This window comes from Botrytis deweyae, assembly GCF_014898535.1.
Source record: "Botrytis deweyae strain B1 chromosome Unknown BDEW_035, whole genome shotgun sequence".
Classification (NCBI taxonomy): domain Eukaryota; kingdom Fungi; phylum Ascomycota; class Leotiomycetes; order Helotiales; family Sclerotiniaceae; genus Botrytis; species Botrytis deweyae.
In genome coordinates, this window is record NW_024066242.1 from 119,253 (window position 1) to 144,344 (window position 25,092).

The window sequence follows — 25,092 nt, forward strand, 5'->3', positions numbered from 1 at the left end:
TGGCAGAATCTGTAATTGGTGAAGTAATTATTTTATTAAATATAATAAAAACCTTCATAATCAATATTGTATTGTAAAAATCGTTTTTAATATATTAATCGAGTTAATCTGAATTTTGTATTTAATAAAGCTTATTTCAATCAATAAGGTCTTCGTAAGTTTTCTGTATTTCGAAAGTTGAAAGATTTAGTTTAAGGTAATTATTTTTATGTAAAAAAATCTATTTGTATTAGAATTAGATTATATTATTGTTTATTTAATATATTCTGTATTATATGGTATAATAGTATAGTAGTAAGGTTTTTGATTAAAGAAAAAATCGAAAGTGAGGTGAATAGATCTTTCTTTGGATTTTCGGCTAATACTTTTCATTTATTTTATTTATTTTCTAGCTTTTATGCTTGAAAAGTTTCTTGTTGAGAATTTCCTCGTCACTTGATCTAACTGCTACGAATGAGTACAACTTATTCATGATTTGAAATCTCTCGCCGAGTCGAACGATTTCTTTCTCGACTAAGGTTTGAGTTTCGGAGGTGGTCTGGCTATGCATCCATCCTCGGGACTGTTCAATTTCTTGAATTGCCTTTCGAGCCGCAAGTTGATGGATCGTAGGGACTTTTTCTGTGGACTGGAATTTCGAGAATTGGTAGTCTGTCAGATGGCGAATGACGTAAAATGATAGACACTAGGTTTCTCTGTGTGATTCTCGGACATATAAGTAGACATACAGTTGTTCTAATTTCTGCAAATAGGCCAGGCATTATATGTGGCGCCTGAATGATTTGCGGATAGAAAGTCTCTGATGTATCGGTATTTTTATTGTTGGGACCAGGTACTGATGAGGAAGAAGTGTTTGATCTTTCGTGCTCGGACCGCAGAACTTCCGATTTCTCTGTGACCTTATCAATCAACTTGAAGTCATCATCTTCGTCGTACCTAAAATCAAGGACAGCATTCCATGTCTGTGGGCTAAGTGCTCCGCGAAGCATGTTGACGACACTTGCGTCTAATCATTCACCACTCTGTACACACCGAAAAAGTCCACTCCCTGCTCTAGCGATTTTTTCAATCAGTCCATGTGCAGCAGGATTGCCAATGCCAATTCCAAGACAAAACATTCGAATATTTCCTTGGGATTTCTCTACCTGCTCATCAAAATAATGTAAAAGAGGCTCTAGATGTCGGACCTTTTTACCAGCAAATGAGATTGCACCAGCAAGGAGAACGATTTCCAGTGGTATCTCAGCTATTCGCTTTTCGATAGTAGCTTGAATTGCCTCGAACGGCTCCCTTGGTCCAGATCCTGCATCCAATGTCTTTAGATATTGCATAGCTTCTTGGAGAGATTCGTTGTTGTAGTCCTTGCTCTGGGACCATAAGAAGTCATTTTTGTTCCGAGAGAGAGAATGTTGAACTTAAAATTAGTTGGGAGTGACTTAAGAAACACTTTCAAAGCCGAGACGAGCATTGGAATATCTATTTTCATATTGATACTAAGATTCGCAACAAAAACGATCTCTGATGTTGAAAGGGGTGGCGAATTTGGAGGAGGACAAGGGGGGACAAGTGATACTAATAAGGCCCGATGACTTGGGATGATGGGGTGAGCTTCCAATCAGACGTAAGGTGCTTCAACATCGTTGGCCTGTATGATTAAAGCGAAATCTTTCTCTAAATCAGTGGGCATGTTTGACAGCGTCATGCTCGTCATATTTATCAATGAAACTTCCTGAGTGGCAGTTGAAATAGATCCTGTGGACACCGTAACCATATGCGATAGAGACTGAACCCTTTTGATCAGTTTTCTTTCTGGTAATATTATATCCACAGTGATATTGATCTCGCCAGTAATATAATCGATGGAACTTGTGACTGGCTCGACGGTAGATGGATGCTTGGCGGAGCTATTAAGGCCATAGCAGTGAGTGATCCAAGCTGAAATTCTGAAGCGCATGCAACCGATATTTTGTTTCAACTCTCCAACATAAGTGATCTCGACATGAACACGTTCTCTGAACGGAACATGACCAATTCTTGTGATAAAAAAATTGGGCCCCTCGGGAACTTGTACGATGATGTCGGCGGTATCGCCCTTAGCGACCATAGCATCATAAATGATTTCTGCTTGTTTCCTCTCCTTCATGAAACCGTAGAGACAATCTGAGCCAATTCTACACTTAAACCCAACAACACTGACCCTGCCGTAAATAGGAAACCTATACGCGCAAAGTTGGCCATCTTCCAATGTCATAGAATTGACAAAGGTTTGCTTGAGTGTTGTTTTAAAGGTTTCCGAAACAATAGTTGTAGACACTTCGATTTTGTGTAGCGGTAAGATACGTTGCCGTAGGCCAACAGCCAGACACGCGCAAAACTCATTCGACCTGGGTAAACGACGCAGCCCCGGGGCTTCTGATGGAGGCAGGCTCACAGCACTTAATTCGGGATAAAACTTTGTGGATATGTTTCTTGGATTTTGGCGAATGTATATGTAGTACCGAGGAGGACAAGGTAGAAAGGGGTAGTAACTTCAGACCATCTGTATTTTCAGATCCGAACGCTGGACTAGTCGCTAACATTGAGAGGATAACAATTGAAAAGAGTGGGGAGAAGGGTAAGTCGGCATAAACCGACAGAAGCATGTATGAAAGAACCAATATCATTCTTGTGGCAAGAATTTCTTCTGCGGCATGGTATTAAACAATCTGTGCCCAGGGAATTATGCAACAAATGGAATGTTGGCAGTGGAACGCGCTGTGGGATCCATATCTAGGTATTCAGACGGGGTGGCTGACTTTTTGGCTGACCCCTGTGGCTCACCAGGCTTTTGCAAATAACCTTGGAAGACGGCCCCGGTAGCCTTAGTTTTGAACGGTAATCGACCAAAGAACGAAAGGGCGAGAAAAGATCAATAAATGTGGATTGAGAAAGCTGAGTAAGTACCTTGTACAAGGAAAGCGAAGGATAAGCTTCTGTACGCCAGACCTTCTACGAACCACCAGCTCTTGGTGCTGGGCAGGAATCTTGTATCTGCAAACGCGCGCAGGACAGGGAATTATGAACGAAGAGATTAAAATGGCCTGAATGTCAACGATTAATAGAAGAATTCATAACGAGCTGACCTTCACAACTCCTCACTGGAGAGCAGAGACTGAGCGTGAAGCTTACGCCCTCAGAAATTAAAATAGCACTTTGGAAGCCCTGACGTCTAAGGTTTTTCAATGCTCAGCAATGCAAATGGTTTGCGCCGAGCGAAGCTTATAAAGGGGTTATAGGAGCAAAACACAAGGGCTATCTATGAAGCTGTGATCTTATTGAGATCAACAGGAAGCGATGGCAGAAGAGAGCTGCTTTGGAGATATCCGAAGATATTAGAAAGGGATGAGTTTTGTTGGATAGATTCAAGGTCGACCGGCATAATTCTTCGACTTCTCCTTCTGCATTTGACATGCTCATGATTAATTCCGTTGAACGAATGTGAATTTTGCAATGAAGTGGATGAGTCTAGACAACCGTGCTTTGGCTCGTGGACTGGAAAAGTCGGATACATGGCGCATAAATGAGTATAAGCCTGGTAAAATCTGCGATACACGGTTGGTCTTGGCAGGAAGGTGAGACCCGATAAGGTAATGCAAAGCAGTACTTACTTCATTGCTAGGCGTATCGTACAATGGTGATGATAGCACCATTATTCATACAGCCTCTGGGAACGGATGTATAATTTTATCAGTCTCCAAAGAACATCAATCGGACAAATGAACGTATTGTGGTGGTAGTGAATAGGCTTAAAGGAATAAACATTGTAAACGGTGTAGTGATTCGCTACTTGTTCGTTGCAATTGTATGCAGAAACTCATGCGATTGACATAGTAATATTCTTTTTTCTTCCCCCAGCAATCGCAGCACTAAAAGCCCGTGAGAGGTCGTGTGCTATGAGTTTGCAAGCCCGGCGGAGGGGGCAACTCCTCCCAGTGATCCCCCGAGGCAAGGACACATTGGCCTGTAGTGCACACAGATTACAGAGACTTGGTGCACTCGTACTGAAGAATCCTCACTCGAAGCTGGTCTTTTCACACTTCTCCATAGAGTGCTGTGCCGATCCAAAACATAGTACCGAAATGTAAGGCGCCATGCGAGCCTTCAAAAAATGGTTGAATCAAATCAGCTAGGAAGTTCGCTGTGCTCAGGAAGTGTCAAATCTCTGGTTTACACTCTGAGGTCATGTATCTTTACAAACTCGGGTCCATAAACATTTTCTACCCTTTCAACACTCATTGCCACGTAACCCACTCATTGCTTGTTCCGTCGTTCAACCATTTCCTATCAATTGCTGTCAGATATTATCACCTTTTTGATCATATGAAACCGAATCTGGCAATTAAATCCTCCATCAAATTTGCTAAAATCTTTGGGCAATAATTCACTTTCGACTATTATCTTACACAGTATAAAGTTATAATGATCAATCGTTTTAAATGCAGCTGGATCTGCTGTATTCTTTACAAGAAAACAGCACTATTTAAGCTCGATTTTTCTCAACCGTCAGGAATCAAGAGCGCTTGATACAGGAGCGGAGTATTAGCGTCGAGGTATGTATCATGAATATGAATCTATGACGCAAGTTGCCCGCATATTGACTGGCTCTACCAAGCGAATCGGAACTGTTCGTTTTTTTGGGCTTTGATTATCGCCGATGGCTAAACTTCTTTAAGAATTAGAGGCTTTTTGTTATCAACAATCATTGTATCGTCGCAAGTATACGAAGATGTATGTTTCGTGCCATATCTAGCCTTCACAGAATATATTGAGTGGTCTTCAGGCGCTTTTTGCAAATTCCTGGCGAGCCACGACATGTTCTTTCGATGCGTTCTCCGGATATCGATAGAGGAGGAAGCTTATGAGGGGAGTGTTGTATAAATAAGGAGAAGAGCTTGACTAGCGCAGGAGCTAGCATCATATGCTGCTATGTTCTCGGGTGAATGCACATCCCCTCGAGGCTAATACTCCAGCGTAGCGATACTATGATAGATGCATTCATTTTCATAAACGTGGGGGGCTTTGAGATCTTGAAAATTAGTACTTTGATCGCATACCCTGTAACCTTTCCACTTTGCTCTTCTTGAGTACCTAGTTAGTTAGTGCTATGTGGCCTAGAGAAAAGCTAGAACGGAGAAGAAGAGAATCAGAATTAGTATGGAGAAAATGTTTACTTTCCCAAAGTGCCATGGTAGGCTTCTATGAAATGCATTTTGAACGGAGATGAAAATCTTATCTTGGTCAACTTCCATTTCACTGTCGTTCTTTGGGCTACGCTGCAACATTTTTTTATTGTTATCTTCTCCCAGCATGTCATTTGGATCAGATGAGCTCTAATTTAGTTAGATTGAGCGAAGAATACCTGGGTAGCCAGATTTACGAGAAATCAGAATTGTTCAAAACATTGGGTAGTGATCTTTCCTGACTGAGTGTCAATACAGTTCTTGATAAATTCTCATATATCGGAGTAAAAACCCATCTTGCATATCAGCAATGTGACAATACATAGGTACTAGAAAAGAGAGCTTAATAGAGAGAGACATTATATGTATCAGCCTTGACTATTCTAGAAAGTCATGACAGGAGAGGATGGTACGTATTTACTATTCAGTATTGAATGACCACATCTCCTCAATGATTCAGAGCTCTTCCAAGTTTCTATTAAATCCAGCCTACGAGACATGTTCTATTGGGCTATATCGCTATGAATGTCTTACCCCGCTCAACTTCCTCTCATCTCAAAAATAAACGAAGATTTGAAGTCCTCGTATTTGATTGCCTATATAAAGATCTCAGTAATTGGATCTTGGAAGGTCATGCGATGAGATAAATGAAGCACAAATGCATATGATAAAGGAGCTCTTCTCACGAAAGCTTGAAGCTGAGTACCTCTCCGATCGATGGAGACTTCCGTCTATTTATTTTTAAATCTCTTTCAGATAATATTACCTTCCTCTGATCTCGTCAACCTGAGTCTGACGCTTGTTGTTTTTCTTGATTACTCGTTGCCGCCGAATAACCCATATTCTCTCTATTTTACTATCCCATTACCGTCAAATCTATTCATCTTTTGAATCTGGAACTTATCCAGAAATCACACGATAAGTGATTACATGTAGACCTCTTAATACTAGAAACAAGCAGTCATTTGAAAAGTAATCGCTAGTATCAATTTTGACAACGGGTGTTACCTACCAGGTCTCCGGTTACACCAGGTCCCTTTCTAAATCCCACTTTGATCTTAGCTGTCTTCTCTCGATACCACCATAGTTAATAATCACTATCATCTGAAGTTCTCTGTCTATTGTCACTTTCTTCTAGTACTGTCATTTCGATCTATCCTCTCAAAACTGCGCCTCAAAAAATTGGCCCACGTCAGCTGCGCGAAAAAGATCGCAATACGTCAAAGAGGAAACAGCAATGACCGCTTCTGCTAGTTCAACTTGCTCACATAGAGATAAATCAAGACAACTTCTACATATTATGATATTATATACTACGGGACTTATTAGATATTCGGTTCAAGAGCGAGTTAGACCAGGGTAGTAGGAATATGAATTATCCTCTTCACATGGGTGATAATATAGAGAAAATGTGTGGATTCACTTCTTGTTCTCTACGGGGTTGTTGAACTTTGGGCGTATAAAAGTAGTACGTAGTATAGCTAACCGATCTTCATGATTGAAGCCATTAGAAGAAGAGTCGACTGCGTTAGGAGTATTGACAATGCCACTTTTCAATAAGTCAGACGATGATATAGTGCCTGGGCTATCATACTAGCATGCACAACTGAAGAGTCAAGTTCAGTTTCCATCTAAACTATCTCATTCTACGTGAACAGCCAGTGATTGTCAATTTTCTAATATTCGCTGTCATTTGTATTTTCACATTTAGATGTCTACGGAAAAGAACAGACAGATGAGCACCATTTGCCATTCTGCTATGAGTTATAAATCAGATCTGAATGATGGATTCCTAGAAGTAGACACACGATTTTCGCCAGTATTCTTGGCTTGGAATGGATAATTGAGAGAATCAAGATGTATAAACATGACTTTTTATATAATGCATGTGAGTCTATCTAAACGCGGTGTGAGGTAGAGTCGGTACTAGTACACTAGTTTTAAATCTTGATATTTCTGTGGGTATCCATGCGAGTCTTCATTCACTCCTCAAACATCTACTCTACCCCTCATTTTCAGACCAGGACAGTCGAGGTGAATCACGTTTTGTGCTAGGTAAGTCAGCATTTGCCCATATTTAAAAGCCAACAGATAGAGATTCTACGAAACCAAAGAGAGGGAAAATTAAAGAGGTTCAACACAAGGGGAGTGCAGCAAGATTGATCTCTATCGAGTGTTTGTAATTAACATGTAAGAAGGTGGTAGCGCATTGCTTGATCAACTAGAGTAGAAACCTATCACAGAAATATATGTATCAGGTTAAGTTTTGAGTTATCGCTGTCATTCGCATACTTTCATCGTCTATATTCTTCGATAATTCGCAAATGAATTTTGTTAGCATTTTTTTGGGAAATATCCGACGAGATGAATATTGCTATATCATCCGATTTTGTAATGATAATAATCAACTAGACTAAAGCATCGTTTGGAAAAGTCTTCAGACCGAGCAAAAAGACAATAAGAATTTGCAATTACAATCACAGATACCAAGCTAAAATCAAACAAGATATTTCACCACAAAACAGAAACCCTGACATTTGCTTTCGTAGATATTATTCCCTCAATAACCACAACTTTCCCACCATCACTCAATTTTACACATACTCCCGTCAAAACCAATCAATCCACATTCGCCAAAATTCCAGGGGTGTCATAACCACAAGCCACAACTCCCCACATAACCGAACCAATACTCCACCTCAGCGGATCCCTCTACGTGGGGTAAATAAACCATTAAAACTTGGAACACACCATCCAGAAATCCGCACCCCAAAATTTCATCCCCCCAATGTTTCCCCTCACACAATCCCACCATAAAAATAATTCCTTCCCCAAAAGAAACAAAAGACAAATTGCAGCCTGTGGGGTTCGAACCCACGCATCTTTCGATAATGGTGTACTTAAGAGACTTAAGACCATCGCCTTAGACCGCTCGGCCAAAGCTGCTTGTTATGATTGTTTGATGAAGGAGGTAATGATTTTCAAGTATATCAATTGGCAGCACCAAGGAATGATTCTTGGATTTATCTACTAGGCAGTGCAGTATTGATGATTAGGGGTTTCGGTTATAAATCGAATAGGTTGATAGGATACTCTCTGCGCTAATAGAAATTATTAATTCGGAAATTGAGAAGGTAGTGAGATACGGAGCAACTGAGTATGTGGTAAACCATTTTGAAAATTGATTGTATCTTGATCATGATTCGTGAGATGATATTAATGAATTGTTGTTTCTTTCTTGATTTACTAGAGTAGAAAGTACATCTCGAATACAATATACGCACTAGTAGTTTCTTGATTCACCTTTCTCAGACTTCGTTCTCCGCTACTAGCATATAAGTCAAATTCAGAGTTGTCTTTCCCGCCTGCCGCTATATGTATAGTGACAATATATATGTACATGTCTTATATACTGAATCCTATCAGAGCGGAATTTACATCGAAATATAGTACGCAAATCGAAGCCATCTTATAACGGCCATTCCAGTAAACCCATGTTTGTTGATGTAATCTTCCAGATGAGTATCTTGCATATACATCCTCTACTAGTCATTTAAACCCCCTCAATTTCCTCCAATGGGGCTCCTACCCCTTATGTGTGATTATCTCCAATCCTTTTACAAGCACAAAAATACTCCCAAGCCAAGCTACAAAACAAAATGTAATCAAGAAAAGCACAAAAAGGCACCACCAAAACCACCGCATCTTGTTCGTTACTTTCCCCATCCAGCTCTTCGTCCAAAATCTTTGAATATCATGATCTACGAATATTAATGTCACCAACCACAATACGAAAAGATCGACAAATATCCACTCGACATATACTATGATGATTCCTAAGCCTAGAAAGGATGGTGGTTCGAATAGCCCTACAAAGATGGTTATTCCTCCGGTGATGACTGAGAGGAGATAAATGATGCAAATTAATTTTTTGAACCAAACTTCATTTTCGATCTCGATCCTGACTTGACTTTTCTGTATATTGATTGAGGTTGAAGTGTAAGTCTGGGACAGATCAATGGATGATGGTAATACGTCGTAATCACTAGAGGTATCAGGAGATGTATGTGCATCGGTGGAAGACTTCTTTCGTAGAGACATCGCATCCGGAGGGGACGAGTATGCTTCTTTCGGGATATTAGTTCGTATTTGTTTATGGGCATGATTTTGTACTTGCCATAGAAACTCAATAGCGGTAAGATCATGAGTGATAAGCCAAGTACTTGTCCGAATCCCCAATCATTCTCTTCCGAAAGTATAGCAGACATTGATTCGGACGAATCCAGATTGTCTTGAGAATTGGGAAGTTCTCGAACTGTAAATATACGAACTGTGCCCCAAACAAGAGCAAAAGAGAGCCATCCCAGCTAACGATTTTAGTAAAGTGCCGTCAAGGAGTATTGATTGTTTCGTACCTCCCATATCGTTGAGTCAAAAGTCTGCCTACAGGCAAGAGATATTGCATATAGAGATCGTAGAAGTCTATAGCTCCACTTTCGTCTTCCCATCCCATTTAATCTTGATCCTATTGATTTCATATTTGTGATCCCGAAGAGGCCGGCTAACTTATCAAACCATAGAAATTTGGCCACCAATGTCATCACTTGGCCAATACTTTCAAAGTATAACAACAATGCCCTTGTCGAGTAACTGAAAACTAGGATGAGAAAAGCGAGTACAACATAAGTCCAGTTATACTGGATGTCTAGTAAATGATTTTGCCACATCCATGGAATTTCTGGCCGAAAAAGACACCATGCTGGGAAACTCATTGGAGGACTATTTTTGGAATCCTCTGAAGATACCTTCACCACCTTCCCACTGACCCATCCAGCAGTATACACCATGCACATTAGTATAACAGCTAGAACTCCCATAGCAACTACACGAATGACTTTGATTTTATTATTAGAGCGGTTTTCTGCTCTTAAGGCTATTAACGTTAGTCCTTACACATTGAGACCCGAAGACTCATATTAGTCTTACCTGTAAGAGTCAATATATGTGTAAAGCTTGAAAACCAAGCAAGGTTTAATACCGTCTGCCAGTGATAAGAATCAAGCCCCGAAGATAATTGAGATACTCCTGCTATGAGAACCGCGATTCCTAAAACGACCTGTTGATCGCAGAAATTTAGAATCACATTTCCGAGGGCAAATGACCAAAGATCCAATTTGGGTGTATCTTTATCTGGAGAACGAATATGGTCGATTCTAGCCTTGGCCACACAGCATATCAGAGTAAGGTATACTGAAATAACAAATGTCAATATTGTCTGCAATATTTGTTAGTGGATTAAATTATAGACTAAAGTGACGACCAAAGAAATTCATTTGATCATACTCCGATACCTCCAATATCAGGGTTTGCTACCAAGGCCGGGTAGGAGGTACAATTCCATTCATCGGCTTGCTTATCACCTGACGACATACTGATCACCTGACGACATACTGATTTATGTGTTGAACGATTTCATTTGCGAAGATGAAAAGCCAATTTGACAGCGCAAGTAAATATTATATTGTACCTATCTTAGTTTTGAATACAGGCTGAGGAGTGGTAAGAAAAAGTGTTGTGGTGGCCATGCAGTTGCATGTACACGGCGCAGCAATCCTTCGCAACAGCATAACGAATAGAAAACCAATGACCCAGAATATAGCCAGGATTGTATTTTCAATTGACATACAAAAGGAATGATCAAACTGAAGTGACAAATGAGATGGGGAATAATTTTCTTGGCAGCCCTCCATCCTATCATTCCCGCTGAATTAAGCGCTGATTTGGCACTTTGCATGTGAACCCACTGTCAGGGCCTGCATATAATATGTTAGAGTTTTATACTGTTCGTGGAAACAAAAACCCATGGCGCAAGAAACTAAGATGCGAGTGATAGATACTGGAGTGATATCAGATTCAAAAGGAGGATCAACTACCAGTCTGAGTCAGAGATGTCCAGACAGACATTCAAAGGAGATTTCCCGCACATCTGGGGGTAATTCCCAAATCAGATATGCAACAAAAGCGCTGCGATTCTTCCCCACATGAGACTTGCAACAAACCGTCATCGTTTTGATAGGTGCGATATTTTAAGGGACAAGCACAAGTTCCTATGCGCATTTGCTTTTTTGATTGTAGAAAAGAAAACATATGATACCGCAGGGTGCAAGGTTCCTCAGGCATGAAAAAAAAGCACGCGCTAGCTCGATTTAGTTAGTCACAAAACATGCGACGCGTCAATTTTCTTGCCCTCGTTGACATGAATCTTACCAAGTACAATTCAATCCCGGTGATCTTTTTCCAACCGATTTTACACTTTGGAATCCCATCACCGGCGAGCTGAAGATATACTTCCGAATACATAGTATATAGTACCAGTGAGCCGTATCTATACTATACCCTGCCAAATCCTTTCATTGATCTCAAAAGCCAAGAGCCAAGAGCCAAAATGCGGAGGGAACTAAGGTTACAATAGCGTCCCTCGAGCGTCCTTCTCCACATCAATCCAAGCAGACTCAACATTCTTCTTCTTCTTCTTCAACTTCAACTTCGAGGTTTCAGATGTATTCTCATGGTTTTGGTCAAGCATTACCCACCAGGCATGTCCTCAATCGCTTTTCTTTGTTCAACAATCAGGTTCTTGATTTCTCAAGCAGGGTTTGATTCTTTCCGTCCTTGCAACCCATGTTTTGACCGACGTCATACTGTAGGCGGGCCTGGCCATCTGCAAGACAACGGGAGATTGACACCAGATTTTCTGTTTGGTAAAAATTAATATAATTGTTGGTCGCATGATAGAACTTTTTGATACAATAAATAAATAAATACATTTATCGAATCTCAGCCAAGGATTATTTCTTCGATATGTTCTGATTCGAAAATTTCATATGTCATTTCATCTCTGCCAAATATTTAACCTTGTCTTATCTCCTTCACAATGAACGATCCAGGTCTTGATGAACCTATCTCCAACGACGCTGATGATATAGAGAATCAACAACGAGATGAGAAGGATGAAACCAAGGAAGATGTGGAAGCTTTCCTAGAGCCAAGGTACGCAAGAGGGGAGATCCTGCTGATATCCCGTCCTTCAAATTGAAGACTCTGCTAACAAACGATTTCTTCAGTCGCTGGTGGTTTGCTAGTACTGCATTTCCTCTCGTCGCCGGCACCTTTGGACCGGTGGCATCGGCCTTTAGTATCTGCGCATTAGTTGTACGTTGGAGGGTCTCGATACCACCGGGTGGAGTGGAGGAGCATGGAATATACATCGACGATCCGAAATGGTATGCGCTTTGAGAACTATTGGAAGAACGCTATGTTGACACATTGGAATAGGTTGATCGGTATAAATGCTGCACAATTGGCAATAGCCCTCATCTCGAATCTGTTCCTATTATTGAATATGGCAGAAAGAGTTCAATTCTCAATCGCGCAACCTATCACGATTATTGGCTGGTATCTGTCTTCTTTAGCATTAATTGGATTAACGGCTTGCGCATCTGGGCCTTTGAAAATTCCATCCCCGCCGGACCATGCTTATACGCAAGCATTCTACTATGCTCTATTTTCTGCTGGTCTATATTTCCTGGTGGCCAGTTTGATGGTGGTGACGGTATACGGAGCATATAAAGGGCATTACCCAAAAGAGTTCAAGCTGACTATGAGTCAAAGAACTCTAATGTTACAAACGATCAGTTTCCTGGTATATCTACTTGCTGGTGCGGCAGTGTTTTCTCATGTTGAGTCATGGCAATATCTTGATGCTCTTTATTGGTGTGATTTTACACTTTTGACAGTTGGTATCGGAGACTATGCACCAATGACACATTTGGGAAGGAGTTTATTGTTTCCATTCGCCATTGGCGGAATCATTATTCTGGGTCTCGTTATCGGTTCGATCCGGTCGTTGGTCTTGGAACGTGGGAAAGTCAAGCTAGGGGCTAGAATGGTCGAAAAAGAACGAAGGCGTATCTTGAGGAAAACTCAAAAGAAGAATGTTGAAGTACTGAAGCCTATAGCAACAGGAGATTCATCTCCGGAATCAAAAAATACACTTGTCAGTGATGAAGGTTTAACGGAAAGAGAAAGACGTCAACAAGAGTTCGATTTAATGAGACGTATTCAAGAAGAGGCGGCTACTAAACGTCGTTGGACTTCTTTGATAATCTCTGGAAGTACATGGCTCTTACTTTGGTTTGTTGGGGCAGCAATATTTCGTGTCACAGAGTATACACAAAGCTGGAGTTACTTTGAGTCTCTTTACTTTTCCTACACCTCGCTCTTAACTATTGGATATGGGGATTATTACCCACAATCCAATTCAGGCAAACCATTTTTCGTTTTCTGGTCTCTGCTTGCCGTTCCCTCCCTTACAATCCTTATCAGTAACATGGGAGACACAATCGTGAAGGGAATTCGTGATATCACTCTTTGGATCGGAAATTCTACTATCTTACCTGGCGAGAAAGGAGTAAAGCATTCGATCAAAGAAACAACAAACAAGATGACATTTGGGAAATTATTCAAGATATCGAAACTACCTCCCGATGCTAAAGATACTGCAGATCCACGCGATTGTGGCAAGACTACTGGTCTTGGCACCGCGCAAAATGAACGGGAACACATCCGGACTCGACGCGGCGAAGATCACACAGATGAGAATGATACGTTACCCATAAATCGACATCATTATCATTGTATCCTTATCAAGGAGATTGGAGAAGTGATGAAACACCTTAACAGTTCTCCACCAAGGAAATACACATTCGACGAATGGGCATGGTATCTTAAATTGACAGGAGATGACGAGAGCGAGGCTGAAAACCATAGAAAGGCGATTGTAAAACCTAAAGGCGGGAAGAATTTAGGTGGCTCAAAGGGCAGATCCGATGATAAAGAGGAGAAGTGGAGTTGGGTGGGACATAGAAGTCCATTAATGGGGAATAAAGAAGAGAGTGAATGGGTACTGGAAAGGTTACAAAAGACCTTAGAGAGGGAGCTGGAGGAGATGAGGAAAGAGAAGATGGAAGGGAAAAGAAGAGTAGAAAAGGTGTAGCCTGTGGGGAAAAGATATGAAGAATGGGTTGCGACTAGTAAGGCATGGCGTTTGGGACAGTATTGATACCTTGGGTTTTGGTCCAGTGCTTGGGACTTTATTGCGGATTCTGGCGTTTTAGAATTTAAGATACCTTGCTGTATACACTTTTTATTGGGGATAGCTTACCTCTGATTATATATAACAACCTAATAATAATGATGAAATGTTTATACCCAGGTTTGCGAGTGCAAAATGATTATGTAACTTTCGTTGATTATGTCTCGTTTTACGTCAAACGTGCGGATATCTCGTGTTTCTTTCCGGGTCGATTGGTACACGCACTACGACTAGATCGCATCTTAAGTTTCCTATAGTGTATTAGTATTACCATTCTATATAATGATTCGTTTCTATATGAATGTAGGGCGATGAGAGGAAATATACTGATAGATGATATCTAGAGCTCTATATTGTAATGCCTATAATTTTGAAGTATGTGTTCTGACTGTCTCGAAGATTAAGTCTCTTTCTGATCTATCAAATTCTCTTATATATTAGTTATAAGCTACGAAAACATTACAAGTATCATGTGCCCGGATGTCAACAAGTTGATGTAGAGAGTCAAGAAAGCAGACACTACTGACTTCAACGAATTGATGGATCTGAAGGATAAAAGTAATAATAGTTAAGAGCATAATACTGTTGTAGCAACTGAGTCTAGTACATCTTACTATCAATTGTGTAAAGCTTAGAAAAGTCTATAAGAGCCTATTCTATATAAAGAGAGTTTCCGGAAGTCACTTAATTAAGTCCCGGAGAGGTTATACATAAACTCTCGAATAGTTACACCAGAAAGGTAACATCGTTGTTATCTCGATTGTCCCGGAAGATGCAGCCTCCACTATAAGCAATTTCCACTCTGAAATTTCCTCGTCTCTTTGAAGACTCAAACTATAGATTTTTGTAAATATCTATACAGGAGCTCAACCTAAACCTATTCCATACTCTTGGGGAATGATAAGTTGTTTATTTTCAAGGAATACGGAATTTGTATTATCTATATTAAAGCTTTATTATCGATTTTAATTACTTATAAATCATTTTCAGATATTAATTAGACTTTGGACTTAGAGTAAATAGATATAATACTCTTTAATATAGGTCATTATAGTTGTCTACCAATATTCAATCGGGTGGAATCCCACATCAGTCCCAAGGACCGGGATTGCGACCGGGTTTAGCGTGGTTTTAGACGAGGCGCTAAACTTGCCCGGCCCGTTGGAATCATACCCCTACCTGGCATGCTAGGGCTTCTCCAAAACCCGTTGGATGTTTAGGTTGATGTACTGGTTAGTAATGTTGGTTTCGTTGTTTTTGGGAGATTTGTTATTGACATTATTTGTTTTGTTGAATCCATTGTATTGTACCATTCTTTGGTTAGCGTACTCTGTGATTCGCCTGTTGAATTAGAAATGAGAACGAATGAGGTTATTTGGGAAGCATTTGAGATGGTGGGGGCCCACATTGCATTTCATTTCATCTCGAGTATATTCTCAAGTAAGCTATTCTCCCGCAGATGATCACAGGTAACGGGAATCCCGTAATCGAACTATCTTGTTCGCTCTAGTAGGGCAACACTTGGGGGTAAGGCTGGCCTATTGCTGGTTGGCGTACAGATAGTGTTGGTATCAACTTGGTTGATAAGTGTAAAGTACTTTAGTCTATTATGGTTGTATTCGTTCTTGATCATTATTAACTATGGGAAGCTAGTATTTAATATAGTAGAAGTGCTAGCGCTAGTGTATACGCTAGTGCAATACAGTGCCCTCTTTTAGATCACATGATTGATATCCCGAAAGATAGAAAAGAGTTTTTCAACCTGAAATTGCTCCAAGCTTGTCTCCCTTAACTTTGATATTCACTAGTCAAGTGTCGCCTATAACATGCGGTTAGAGACTGGAGAGATCGAGCTATGCTGATAATTACCCGTATCAAATTTTATGTTTTGATGGACGCGGACCTGCGATTATTCGGCCTAGTTTATCACTGCCGGATTAAAAATAGCTCTGTATTTAGAGAGGGTCAGATAACCGGTCATCAAATTGATAATGCCTATGGAGACATTGATTGAGTCTTCAAATCATCTGTGTTTGGGAGAGAAGAATGTCTAAAAATAGAATCTCTGAATGAATGAAATATTGCGACTAACTTATGCAGCATTCGCGGCCGGCCGGTCGGAACTTTGCCGGTCTAGTGATCAGAATGCGTTGTGGTATCTAAAACGGCCTGACAAACTGTTTTCGCACTGATAATATCTATTATAAGATTTATCAAGTCTTGGAACAATCTGAGCACACTAAGAGAGATCGTGCAAATATAGAAATTGTGGATGAAGGTCGGTCGTGAGGAGGTTCATACCGGTACAATGGCCTGTAAAATTCTTCTCGGATTGTATAGCCAGAAGTGAATATTGTTGTGATTCTGCCGGACCTCTAGATGATAGTTGATAGATGGCATAGATATAATTAGTGCACTTGGTATGATAACAGTTCCATCAAATTACTTAGTCTCCATTTAACAGCTTCCAACGTTATCAGGATATACAAAGAATTAATCCAGATTATCTTCCAATACAGTTGAGACGTGTGAGCGCGTTAGATACAGACCGTCGATTTCGTTGAGCAATATTTTCAATACAAGCCATCAAGTGCCAAAGCAGCATGGTTGACTCAAACTCATTACTACCAGATGTCGAGAAGCTTATCACCGATCCCGAAGTTCTCAGGGTCTTGCGACTTTTCATCTCGCTCGGGCAAACCGACATTATCAAATTCCTAAACGAGACAGTTAATCAAAATCCCAAGGAGGTCCAAATCACGTTAGATACTGTCCACTTTTTTGTAAAACGAGGATTGCGAACTCAACGCTATCTTACGTCCCAGATGCGTACCGATGTAGAACCCTCTGATTGGCCATACGACCCTGACGAAGAAAATTCTTTCACATTTGCTGAAAGACAGCTTTTAGATAAATATAAGTTTGGGGCGCGATGGCCCACAGTGCGTGGAGCAATCGATATATTTCGCCGCGGGCTCATGCACTGCGTTGATAAAATGACTTGGAAAGATAGTGACACTGGGTTGACATATCGCGCCTGGAATACTGTCAACATATGCCCTCCCGACAGACGCCTATGGGACCGAGAAAGCACAGCGTATAAAAGTCAGAGGTTCTGTGCATATTCACGACTGCAGTTTGTGATCTTCTACCCAGGACTAGTCAACCTCGCATTCCTAGAGCAAGGGCAAGCCGATGTGCTGGCGCGGGCCGAGGGACACTTCGACAAACTGTGGGCGCGCGACGAGAAATTTCGCAAGGCGACTGTAAATTTGACTCGTAGTGTTCTGGAGTACTACGGTAGCGTTGACGACGGCTACACCAATTACGAGGGACTTTTGCCCAAAGAAAAGCTGGCGAAAGAGCGGAGAATCATTCTTGATGATTTTGACGCTCAGCGTAAAGCGATGCTAAAGGCTGACGCGAGCGATTTTCGCGAGTTCTCTCATGCGGGCTGGTGGTTGAAGTACGGGAGGTTTTGGAGCCCTGGAAATTCAGTTGGCAGCATTCTACATTCAAATAAGATGCTGGTGGGGAAGAACTTCAGAGATCATTGCAATTTGGCCAATGACTCCAAAGAGATCAGTACCGAAGTGGCCACACGCGCAGTCAGACACTATGGTTTTGGATACGTGCCCACTATGATGACTAGAAGCAGCAGATCCAGATCCTCGTCAAAAGCTTCACTAGGGAAGACGGGAACAGAGAAAGGAAAAGGAGAGAAAAGAGAGAAAAGCCGAGATAAGTATCGAGAAGACCAGAATCAAAGCCTACCGATTCGAAATAGTCGTGATCATGGAAGTTCACTAAAAAGAACTGAGAGTCCTGGACAACAACGACAAGAGAGTAAAAGCAAGACAATAGAAGCAAGAACGCCAGCGAAGAAATCAAGTAGAGGAACTAAGAAACCAGCTGCTCAAGTTGATAATGCTGCTGTTCCATCTTCGTCACGCACTGGCGGGTCGGGACATTCCGGCCCCTAGGATAAGAAAATGGCGATGAGGTCATGTATTTTTACTAAAGTGAGTGAAAAGATGAAATTTAGACATAATACTGTATCTTTAGTAGCGATATGATACATAAATAATGACGTAATTTCATTGGCTGGAGACTAGAGACTAGCATTTAGTGGCCAAAAAGGTCCAAAAGATGACAGAGATTAAAAAGGTTACGTTTACTTTAGTTCCTAGCTTGACAAAACAGGTGAGAAGTGTTTGGATGCCATTGTTCGAGAATATTTGGATGTTGAATTATACTCGAGTATCTGTCCTATTGATATGAGAATGTCTGACGTAGTTTTATGTCGTCTGATTTTTTTCAGACATCATATGTCTGGGCTGTCATATAATTTCTAGGTATATGATTTTGTTTGTGAGAACACCTATCACATACGACCATAGACTGAAGAGAATTGGGCATCCCGTCCGCTCTGCCATACACAAGCTTCAGATCGGTGGATTAGTAGTTGGGTGGGTGACCACCAGCGAATCCCCACTGTTGTATGTTTTTTTGCTTTTTGTTTTGGTATAGAGGGAGGTGGGTGACGACGACGAGGACGTCAATGGTGGGACCTCCGGGAGATTGTCAAAAGTTTTCTATTTTGGGCCATACGTTATGAAAAGTAGCAAGAGAATTGAGCTGAAAATCGAGATTGAGGGGTGTGTCAATACATCTTGGAATCATTGCTGTTGTTGAGAGTGGCTTCCGGTCAGCAGTAAGATCTTCCCTGTGAGAGATCAAGTTACAAATCATGAAAGCCTGATAGGGTCGAAGCTGGTAGGTATCTTAGTATTGCTGTCCTTCGCTTAATCGATGTTACGCTCGGCTATTGCTTTATTCCCCGCTAGCAGTCTGTGCTGTCATTATAAAACTCACCACATACATACATAATCCTCTCAATTAGAGATAATCACTTGGTACATGCTATGTGCAAATGATACCGCAATTTCTCACGCTCTTCCCGCTGTTGATTCTTTGTTTTGTCACAGAATTTTTCCACATTATTCCACCTGTTCTATATCTCGCTGATGCGGATAGTCGATCACGAATAAATTGATTGTGTGATGGAGTTTTTATGTGTTTATCTGCAGCTTTTCTCTTTGGGAAAGGGTGGGGGGCCTGGAGAAGGAAAGCAGGTTCAAGTTCTGGGGTTTGGATGATTCACTTCTAGGTGATCTAGGAGGTTATTGTAAGCTAGTTATATATATAAATATCTCAAACGAATGATATCAATGATGTTCTATTATACAATCTGAAGATGAGATTCCAGGAAGTTTTTGCTTCCTTCCTTGTGCAACATGTGATAGCATCGAGGGTGTAGAAGTTGGTAATTAATTTTACTGCTGGGAGGTGTCAGCTGAGATTCCATCGATGTTTCGGGGCGTAAATTTTTGTTATCGTTGTCCGGGTTTGGTTATTTTTCCAGAAATCTTACTGACATTATCATTGTCGTCTCATGGCAAGATCAGATGATACAGACATCATGAACCACATTGTTTTGACTCCGCAGATTTTACAGTCCGTCAGTAAGCTATCTGTATGAATATCACGACGTGAATTTATGCCGAACTTTATCTCGCTGAAAGCTACATGCATTTGTATTTGGCTATGAGCATATATTTATAATCACTAGCGAAAGAGATGATTCAATACTATTCTTCGAGCCTTACAATACAGAAAATCGATTACTATTATTAATGGATGAAAGTCGTTGCTTTTTCTTCACCATCTAATCTTCATCTGACCGATCCTTCCCGCACCTCACACGCGAACTCTAATTCGGGTTAGTACCTCAAAAGCTTAATTATTTGCTGTTGATGACAGTATTTAGAGCCCGCGCTCTACCAGCTTAGCGTCTTCACTGTAAGTGGTGGAACGGATTTAGAAATACAAGGGCATACTTTGAATACACCCCCTTTCAAATTCCTTGCTGTTCTCCGATGCACTTATGGCGATTTCGTAAGAAACTATTCTTGGAACAGGCCGGCAGACCTAACAAGATCACAGAGCGGAGAAGGGTTCTCCACATCTGACTGTTTGAGCCCCGACTAGAGCCAAAAAACTGTTGGGAGTTTTTGCAAACAAACATGAAATTGACACCGTTGTAATATCTCTGGTCATATAAATTAAAGGTGTTTTCTATTTACACTAGAAGATTTGATTATGTTTTACAATGTCCGGTTGCGAATTCTTGCGACCGTTAGAATTCTTTGCTATCACTGAATATTAAATCCAATTTATCAATAGTTCCCAACGCCATGATCCGCGATTCTAATACATTTGCATTATATTTCAAACCCAACAATCCTCCTCGGCCATTCCAAAATCTCGTGATAATCGTGTCCAACTTCCCTCCAAATAACCCCAAAAAGCCCCTTACTCCAACCCTTAAGCCACCATACCTGTGGCACCTTTCCGATAATCACACAAGAAAATGCCACAATCACCAGAGCAAGAGCATCTCTAGCCCTGATCAATTTCAAGAATTCTTCTTGCAACCCGCATCCCCATTCGCAGGATAGATGCGGATTGTCATTTTGTCCTTCTTCTGTCTTCTTGAAAACGGATTTTAGAGAAGTGATTGCTGTTGTATAGAGTGTTTCGTTTTGCCCTTGGCTCAAAGCATATAGTCGATCAAAAGTAGCTTCTGCATTCGGTGACAGAGTGACCTGATCTCTTTGGAGGGAGGGGGACTCTAGTCCCCGTCTCACATGCATAACGGCTTGCCAACCTTTAGATAAAGAAATAGCTTGAACCATGTCGTCAATCAATCCCACTGAAGCCTCTTTCTTTGCGTCGGGCCTGGCGAGACCAAAAGCAAACATAGCAGTAATACTCGAGAAAGCAATACTGGCAACATCATTCCCTTTGTTCATATTTGAGAGGATGGAGTGGTAAAGAGTAAGCCCTCGGGTGTGATGTGCCGTGGCGATCTCGATATATTTCTGAGGGTCTGAATGGGATTCTGCGTAGTGAAGAGCTGATAGGGCAAGGAGTCCATGGAGAAGAAAATGATGTTCCATTGCTTGATTCAAGATGAGAGTTTGTGATTTTTTTAAGGCATCAAGATTATTTGTTGGATTTACTGTGTACACGGTTTTCGTGAACCAGTGGATAATCAGATCTATGTTTTCGAGATTGAGGGACGGAGTTTTCGTGTCCGAAGCCAGAGCTTCCTCACTTTGAGGAGTCGAGCTGTAAGCTGGAGGTGAAGGGCCACTGTCGTTTGATGCTTTACTGTTTGTTTCTGACGTAGATGGGTCATCAACCCAGACAAGAGATTGCACTCGTGGGTAATGACATGTGATATCACGTGAGACACATCTCTGGCAGCGGGGCTTTTCCTCGTCACACTTCGAGGAGAAGCAAAATAATGTTAGCGATTGACGTAGAGTGGATAAAATCGACATGCTTGAGTTTGTGTTCAAATTTCAGAGGTAAATAATAAAAAAAGGGGAGAATAGGTGGTTAAAGAATATATAAACATACCTTGATTCGCCTCTTTTTGCAACCAAGACATCCATTGCGCGACTTCTTGTGAGGTCTTCGGATCATCGGACCTGATTGAATTGTGCAGTCGTACCTCAGACTTGAGAAAGGTGTATACGCGACTAGGTCTCGGTCACAGGTAATCCAACCAATAAGAGATGCCTCGAGAAGTCGTCGCTGCCTTTCGTTTATCAAGTACTATTTGGGACTTGAATACGATCAATGGAAAATTTGAAATGTCGAAGCTAATGCGGCTTTCTTCCTTACTCTTCCAGTTTGTTTGATAAGCTCGTGTCGAATCTTGGAGCGGGACACACGTATATATGGCTGCTTTCGGAAATGTCATACGAAAAATAAGGTTCCAGCTTGTCGCCCCACATCTGGCGTTTTGCAGAATATCTTGGCCAGTAGGCGAGTTTGGCGTTTATTAGGATCTGTGCATCTCGGAGCGTACTCGTACACGACTTCCCAATATGGATTAGTTGTTACTGACTTGGTCGATTCCGGTTAGACGACTTGAATCAATTCCAGAGAATTTTTTATTTTTATTTTCGAGAAGGGGGTGGCCGAGCAGACAATCTCTGTCTGTACGTGTTGTGTTTGGAGTAGCTTCGAAATTTCTCACCTCCGACTTCTGTTTAGTGGCAGTTGTCATAACATTTCACTTTGAATCGTCTCAATTTGGTCCACCCCTTGCATGATGAGGTACCCTACAAACTGTCTATCTGTCGTTGCAAACTGCCGATGAGCCAAGAACAACAAAAGGTCCTAAAATAGAAGCCGATCAGGTCTCCGTGCTGGTCATCATTTTAAGGAAATCATTCTTGCTAGTCGTGACCCCTGACTGGCTATCTGTCACTTCATATTGGTAGGGCTAGAGTATTCGGTCTAGATGTCAGGGTACAAGTGGATCACCAACTCTCGTACTGCGTATAAGCTGACCACATTGGTAAGTAAGGGCCGTCACCAATGCAAGTTGATATTTAATAGCAAGATACTTATCTCTGCTCTAACACCTTATAATTTTTCATTCTTTCTGACTTCCACCTTGCTTACCATTTCCCCAATTTCATACATCTTATGTCATCATCACCATATATACTGCCTTCTATTTATTAATTCTGGCCTATTTTCAACAAAGGGAAATTAAACAATAACACATCATGGATATTACACTCATCCAGTCTCCAGAGGGGAACATCACTGGAGGCGTATATTTCACTTACAATCCATCAGAACCCGCTGCCTACGGGTTCACGGCTCTTTTTGCATTACTCACTTTGGCACATATAATCTACATGTTTCCATTGCGGTCATGGTATTTTATAAGTTTTATCCTAGGTGGAATATGTAAGTATTGGACTCTAGAGACACAGACAATTTGAGTGTCTTTACACACCGCTAGATATTCCTATTCAATAAGCTAATAGCCACAGGTGAAACGTTTGGGTACTATGGACGGAGTAAATGCCATGACAACATCAATGATCTTGGTCCTTGGATCCTGCAAATGATCCTCATTCTCGGCGCGCCTACCTTTCTTGCAGCTTCGGTCTATATGACACTCGCGCGACTTACCATAGCCTTAGGAGCAGAAGAACATTCGATGATTAGTCCACGATGGTTGACCAAGATTTACGTTCTGATCGACGTACTTTGTTTTTTTAGTCAATTTCTGGGAGCAGGAGTTCAAGCTTCTGGTGACGCAACAGTCATAGCCGTTGGAAACAAAGTCATTCTCGGCGGTCTCGTATTCCAAATCATAGCATTTTTCTTCTTCCTTTACATGGCCTGGCGTATCGGTTCCCGTTTCGAGAAAAGTCAAGAAACTCATCCGAGTAGCCTTCGTTATCCGGAACTCGAGAGGGGATGGAAGAAGTACTTTCGAGCTTTATACGTAGTCAGCGTACTACTCATTATTAGAAACTTGATGCGTGCGGTTGAGTATGGACAGCAGGCAAGCGGTGAAGGATTTTCATATGCTACGAGAAATGATGATGGAACTCTCACTTATGTCGGACACCGTTCCAAGAAAATCGGAGATATAGAAGCGTTACTCTATGTGTTTGATGCTGTGCCAATGTTCTTGGTGGTTTTGATATTCCTGATTATTCATCCGGGGAAATTCATCAAGAGGGCTCGTGTTGTCAAGGGGGAAAGATTATCAGTCACTGAGATGGAGGCTTTGACGAAATAATAGCGGTTACTGCTAGAGAAAAACGAGCATATGGTCTCACAACAGTCACTCTACGGGATTGGATATGCAATAGTTCAATTTTTTTGTTATTTCATTTGTACATAGACTACTTTCATTTGTACCTATCGCATTTCCTCGCCTAACCTCCTTCTTTCGTACTATTCATCGTGTTCAATCTTGACCCACTGCTACGATTTGAAAAGATGTGTGAACACTTGAATACAGTATATCAGGCCAATTTCGCAGATATATGTCAATAAGTACGACTTCTACAATTTCTCGATGGAGAGTAAATATTTTGCGTAGGAGGATTCTATGTTTGAGATATGAAGAATGTCCCTCCATACGGGGAAGAGTTTCGGATCCCAAACCCGCAATTCAAGAATTGAACTGCTTCGATGCTGAGGGGCAGAAGGTACTCCGATCGCTGCGCACAAAATATCCTGAAGACTATTGCAGTGCAAGCGAGATTTCAGATGGATTCATCAGTATGACTCTCCAAACAACATTCTATCACGCAAGGGGCTCATCACTCGGTTCCTCTACTTGATGTTCTTGTTAACGATGCTCTGCATCTCCTTGACCTGATCACTCCCGGTTCCCTTATCCGGGGCTGGGACTACATTCTTGACCGTGATCAAATTTTGTTCTTCTCTCCTAGTAACGGTATATTTACCACCAGACCATGTTTGGATATTGGCAATGATCTTGTACCCAACTGAGTCGGGGATTCTTCCGGCGCTCTTGGATGTGCAAGTTGCAACTGTGCCGTTTTCGTACTTGGCGCTGTAGTTTAGACGCATGGCTAAAGAGTTGGTTGCAAAGAGTATGAAGACGAGGAAGAAGAGCTTGAAGATCTGTATCTTGAGGATGAGTGGTTCTGGAAGGTAGACCGATGGACGATGGATTACGAAGAGTGGTTGGTTTGAGAGTTGTTTTGAAGATTTATCGAAGTGATTGGTATGTTGTCAATGAGCTTCAGTAATGTACTTTGGTTCAGTGATGTTCCTGTAAAAGATTAGAAGAATCTTTTT

The 25,092-nt window shown here is 41.2% G+C and overlaps 8 protein-coding genes across 8 annotated transcripts; 3 read left to right on the top strand and 5 right to left on the bottom strand.

The window, feature by feature from the left end:
- Positions 1-388: 388 nt before the first annotated feature.
- On the bottom strand, positions 389-989 carry EAE98_010280 (uncharacterized protein; the record flags this gene model as incomplete). The annotated part of the gene is made up of 2 exons (XM_038957901.1): positions 389-685; positions 729-989. The coding sequence occupies 2 exons, from the start codon at positions 987-989 to the stop codon at positions 389-391; spliced, it is 558 nt and encodes a 185-aa protein (XP_038805693.1).
- Positions 990-1,010: 21 nt separating this feature from the next.
- On the bottom strand, positions 1,011-2,579 carry EAE98_010281 (uncharacterized protein; the record flags this gene model as incomplete). The annotated part of the gene is made up of 4 exons (XM_038957902.1): positions 1,011-1,414; positions 1,514-1,589; positions 1,622-2,452; positions 2,499-2,579. 4 exons carry the CDS (start codon positions 2,577-2,579, stop codon positions 1,011-1,013), a joined length of 1,392 nt encoding a protein of 463 aa, XP_038805694.1.
- Positions 2,580-8,568: 5,989 nt separating this feature from the next.
- Positions 8,569-10,649, bottom strand: EAE98_010282 (uncharacterized protein; the record flags this gene model as incomplete). Its single annotated transcript, XM_038957903.1, has 5 exons — positions 8,569-9,346; positions 9,406-9,586; positions 9,635-10,152; positions 10,206-10,494; positions 10,563-10,649. The coding sequence occupies 5 exons, from the start codon at positions 10,647-10,649 to the stop codon at positions 8,805-8,807; spliced, it is 1,617 nt and encodes a 538-aa protein (XP_038805695.1). The 3' UTR covers positions 8,569-8,804.
- Positions 10,650-12,153: 1,504 nt separating this feature from the next.
- Positions 12,154-14,274, top strand: EAE98_010283 (uncharacterized protein; the record flags this gene model as incomplete). Its single annotated transcript, XM_038957904.1, has 3 exons — positions 12,154-12,269; positions 12,344-12,502; positions 12,555-14,274. The coding sequence occupies 3 exons, from the start codon at positions 12,154-12,156 to the stop codon at positions 14,272-14,274; spliced, it is 1,995 nt and encodes a 664-aa protein (XP_038805696.1).
- Positions 14,275-16,976: 2,702 nt separating this feature from the next.
- EAE98_010284 (uncharacterized protein) lies at positions 16,977-18,356 on the top strand (the record flags this gene model as incomplete). The annotated part of the gene is made up of 1 exon (XM_038957905.1): positions 16,977-18,356. The coding sequence occupies one exon, from the start codon at positions 16,977-16,979 to the stop codon at positions 18,354-18,356; it is 1,380 nt and encodes a 459-aa protein (XP_038805697.1).
- A 2,301-nt stretch (positions 18,357-20,657) lies between these two features.
- Positions 20,658-21,927, bottom strand: EAE98_010285 (uncharacterized protein; the record flags this gene model as incomplete). Its single annotated transcript, XM_038957906.1, has 2 exons — positions 20,658-21,725; positions 21,862-21,927. 2 exons carry the CDS (start codon positions 21,925-21,927, stop codon positions 20,658-20,660), a joined length of 1,134 nt encoding a protein of 377 aa, XP_038805698.1.
- A 1,097-nt stretch (positions 21,928-23,024) lies between these two features.
- On the top strand, positions 23,025-24,058 carry EAE98_010286 (uncharacterized protein; the record flags this gene model as incomplete). Its single annotated transcript, XM_038957907.1, has 2 exons — positions 23,025-23,211; positions 23,298-24,058. The coding sequence occupies 2 exons, from the start codon at positions 23,025-23,027 to the stop codon at positions 24,056-24,058; spliced, it is 948 nt and encodes a 315-aa protein (XP_038805699.1).
- A 542-nt stretch (positions 24,059-24,600) lies between these two features.
- Positions 24,601-24,861, bottom strand: EAE98_010287 (uncharacterized protein; the record flags this gene model as incomplete). The annotated part of the gene is made up of 1 exon (XM_038957908.1): positions 24,601-24,861. One exon carries the CDS (start codon positions 24,859-24,861, stop codon positions 24,601-24,603), a length of 261 nt encoding a protein of 86 aa, XP_038805700.1.
- Between the last annotated feature and the right edge of the window lie 231 nt (positions 24,862-25,092).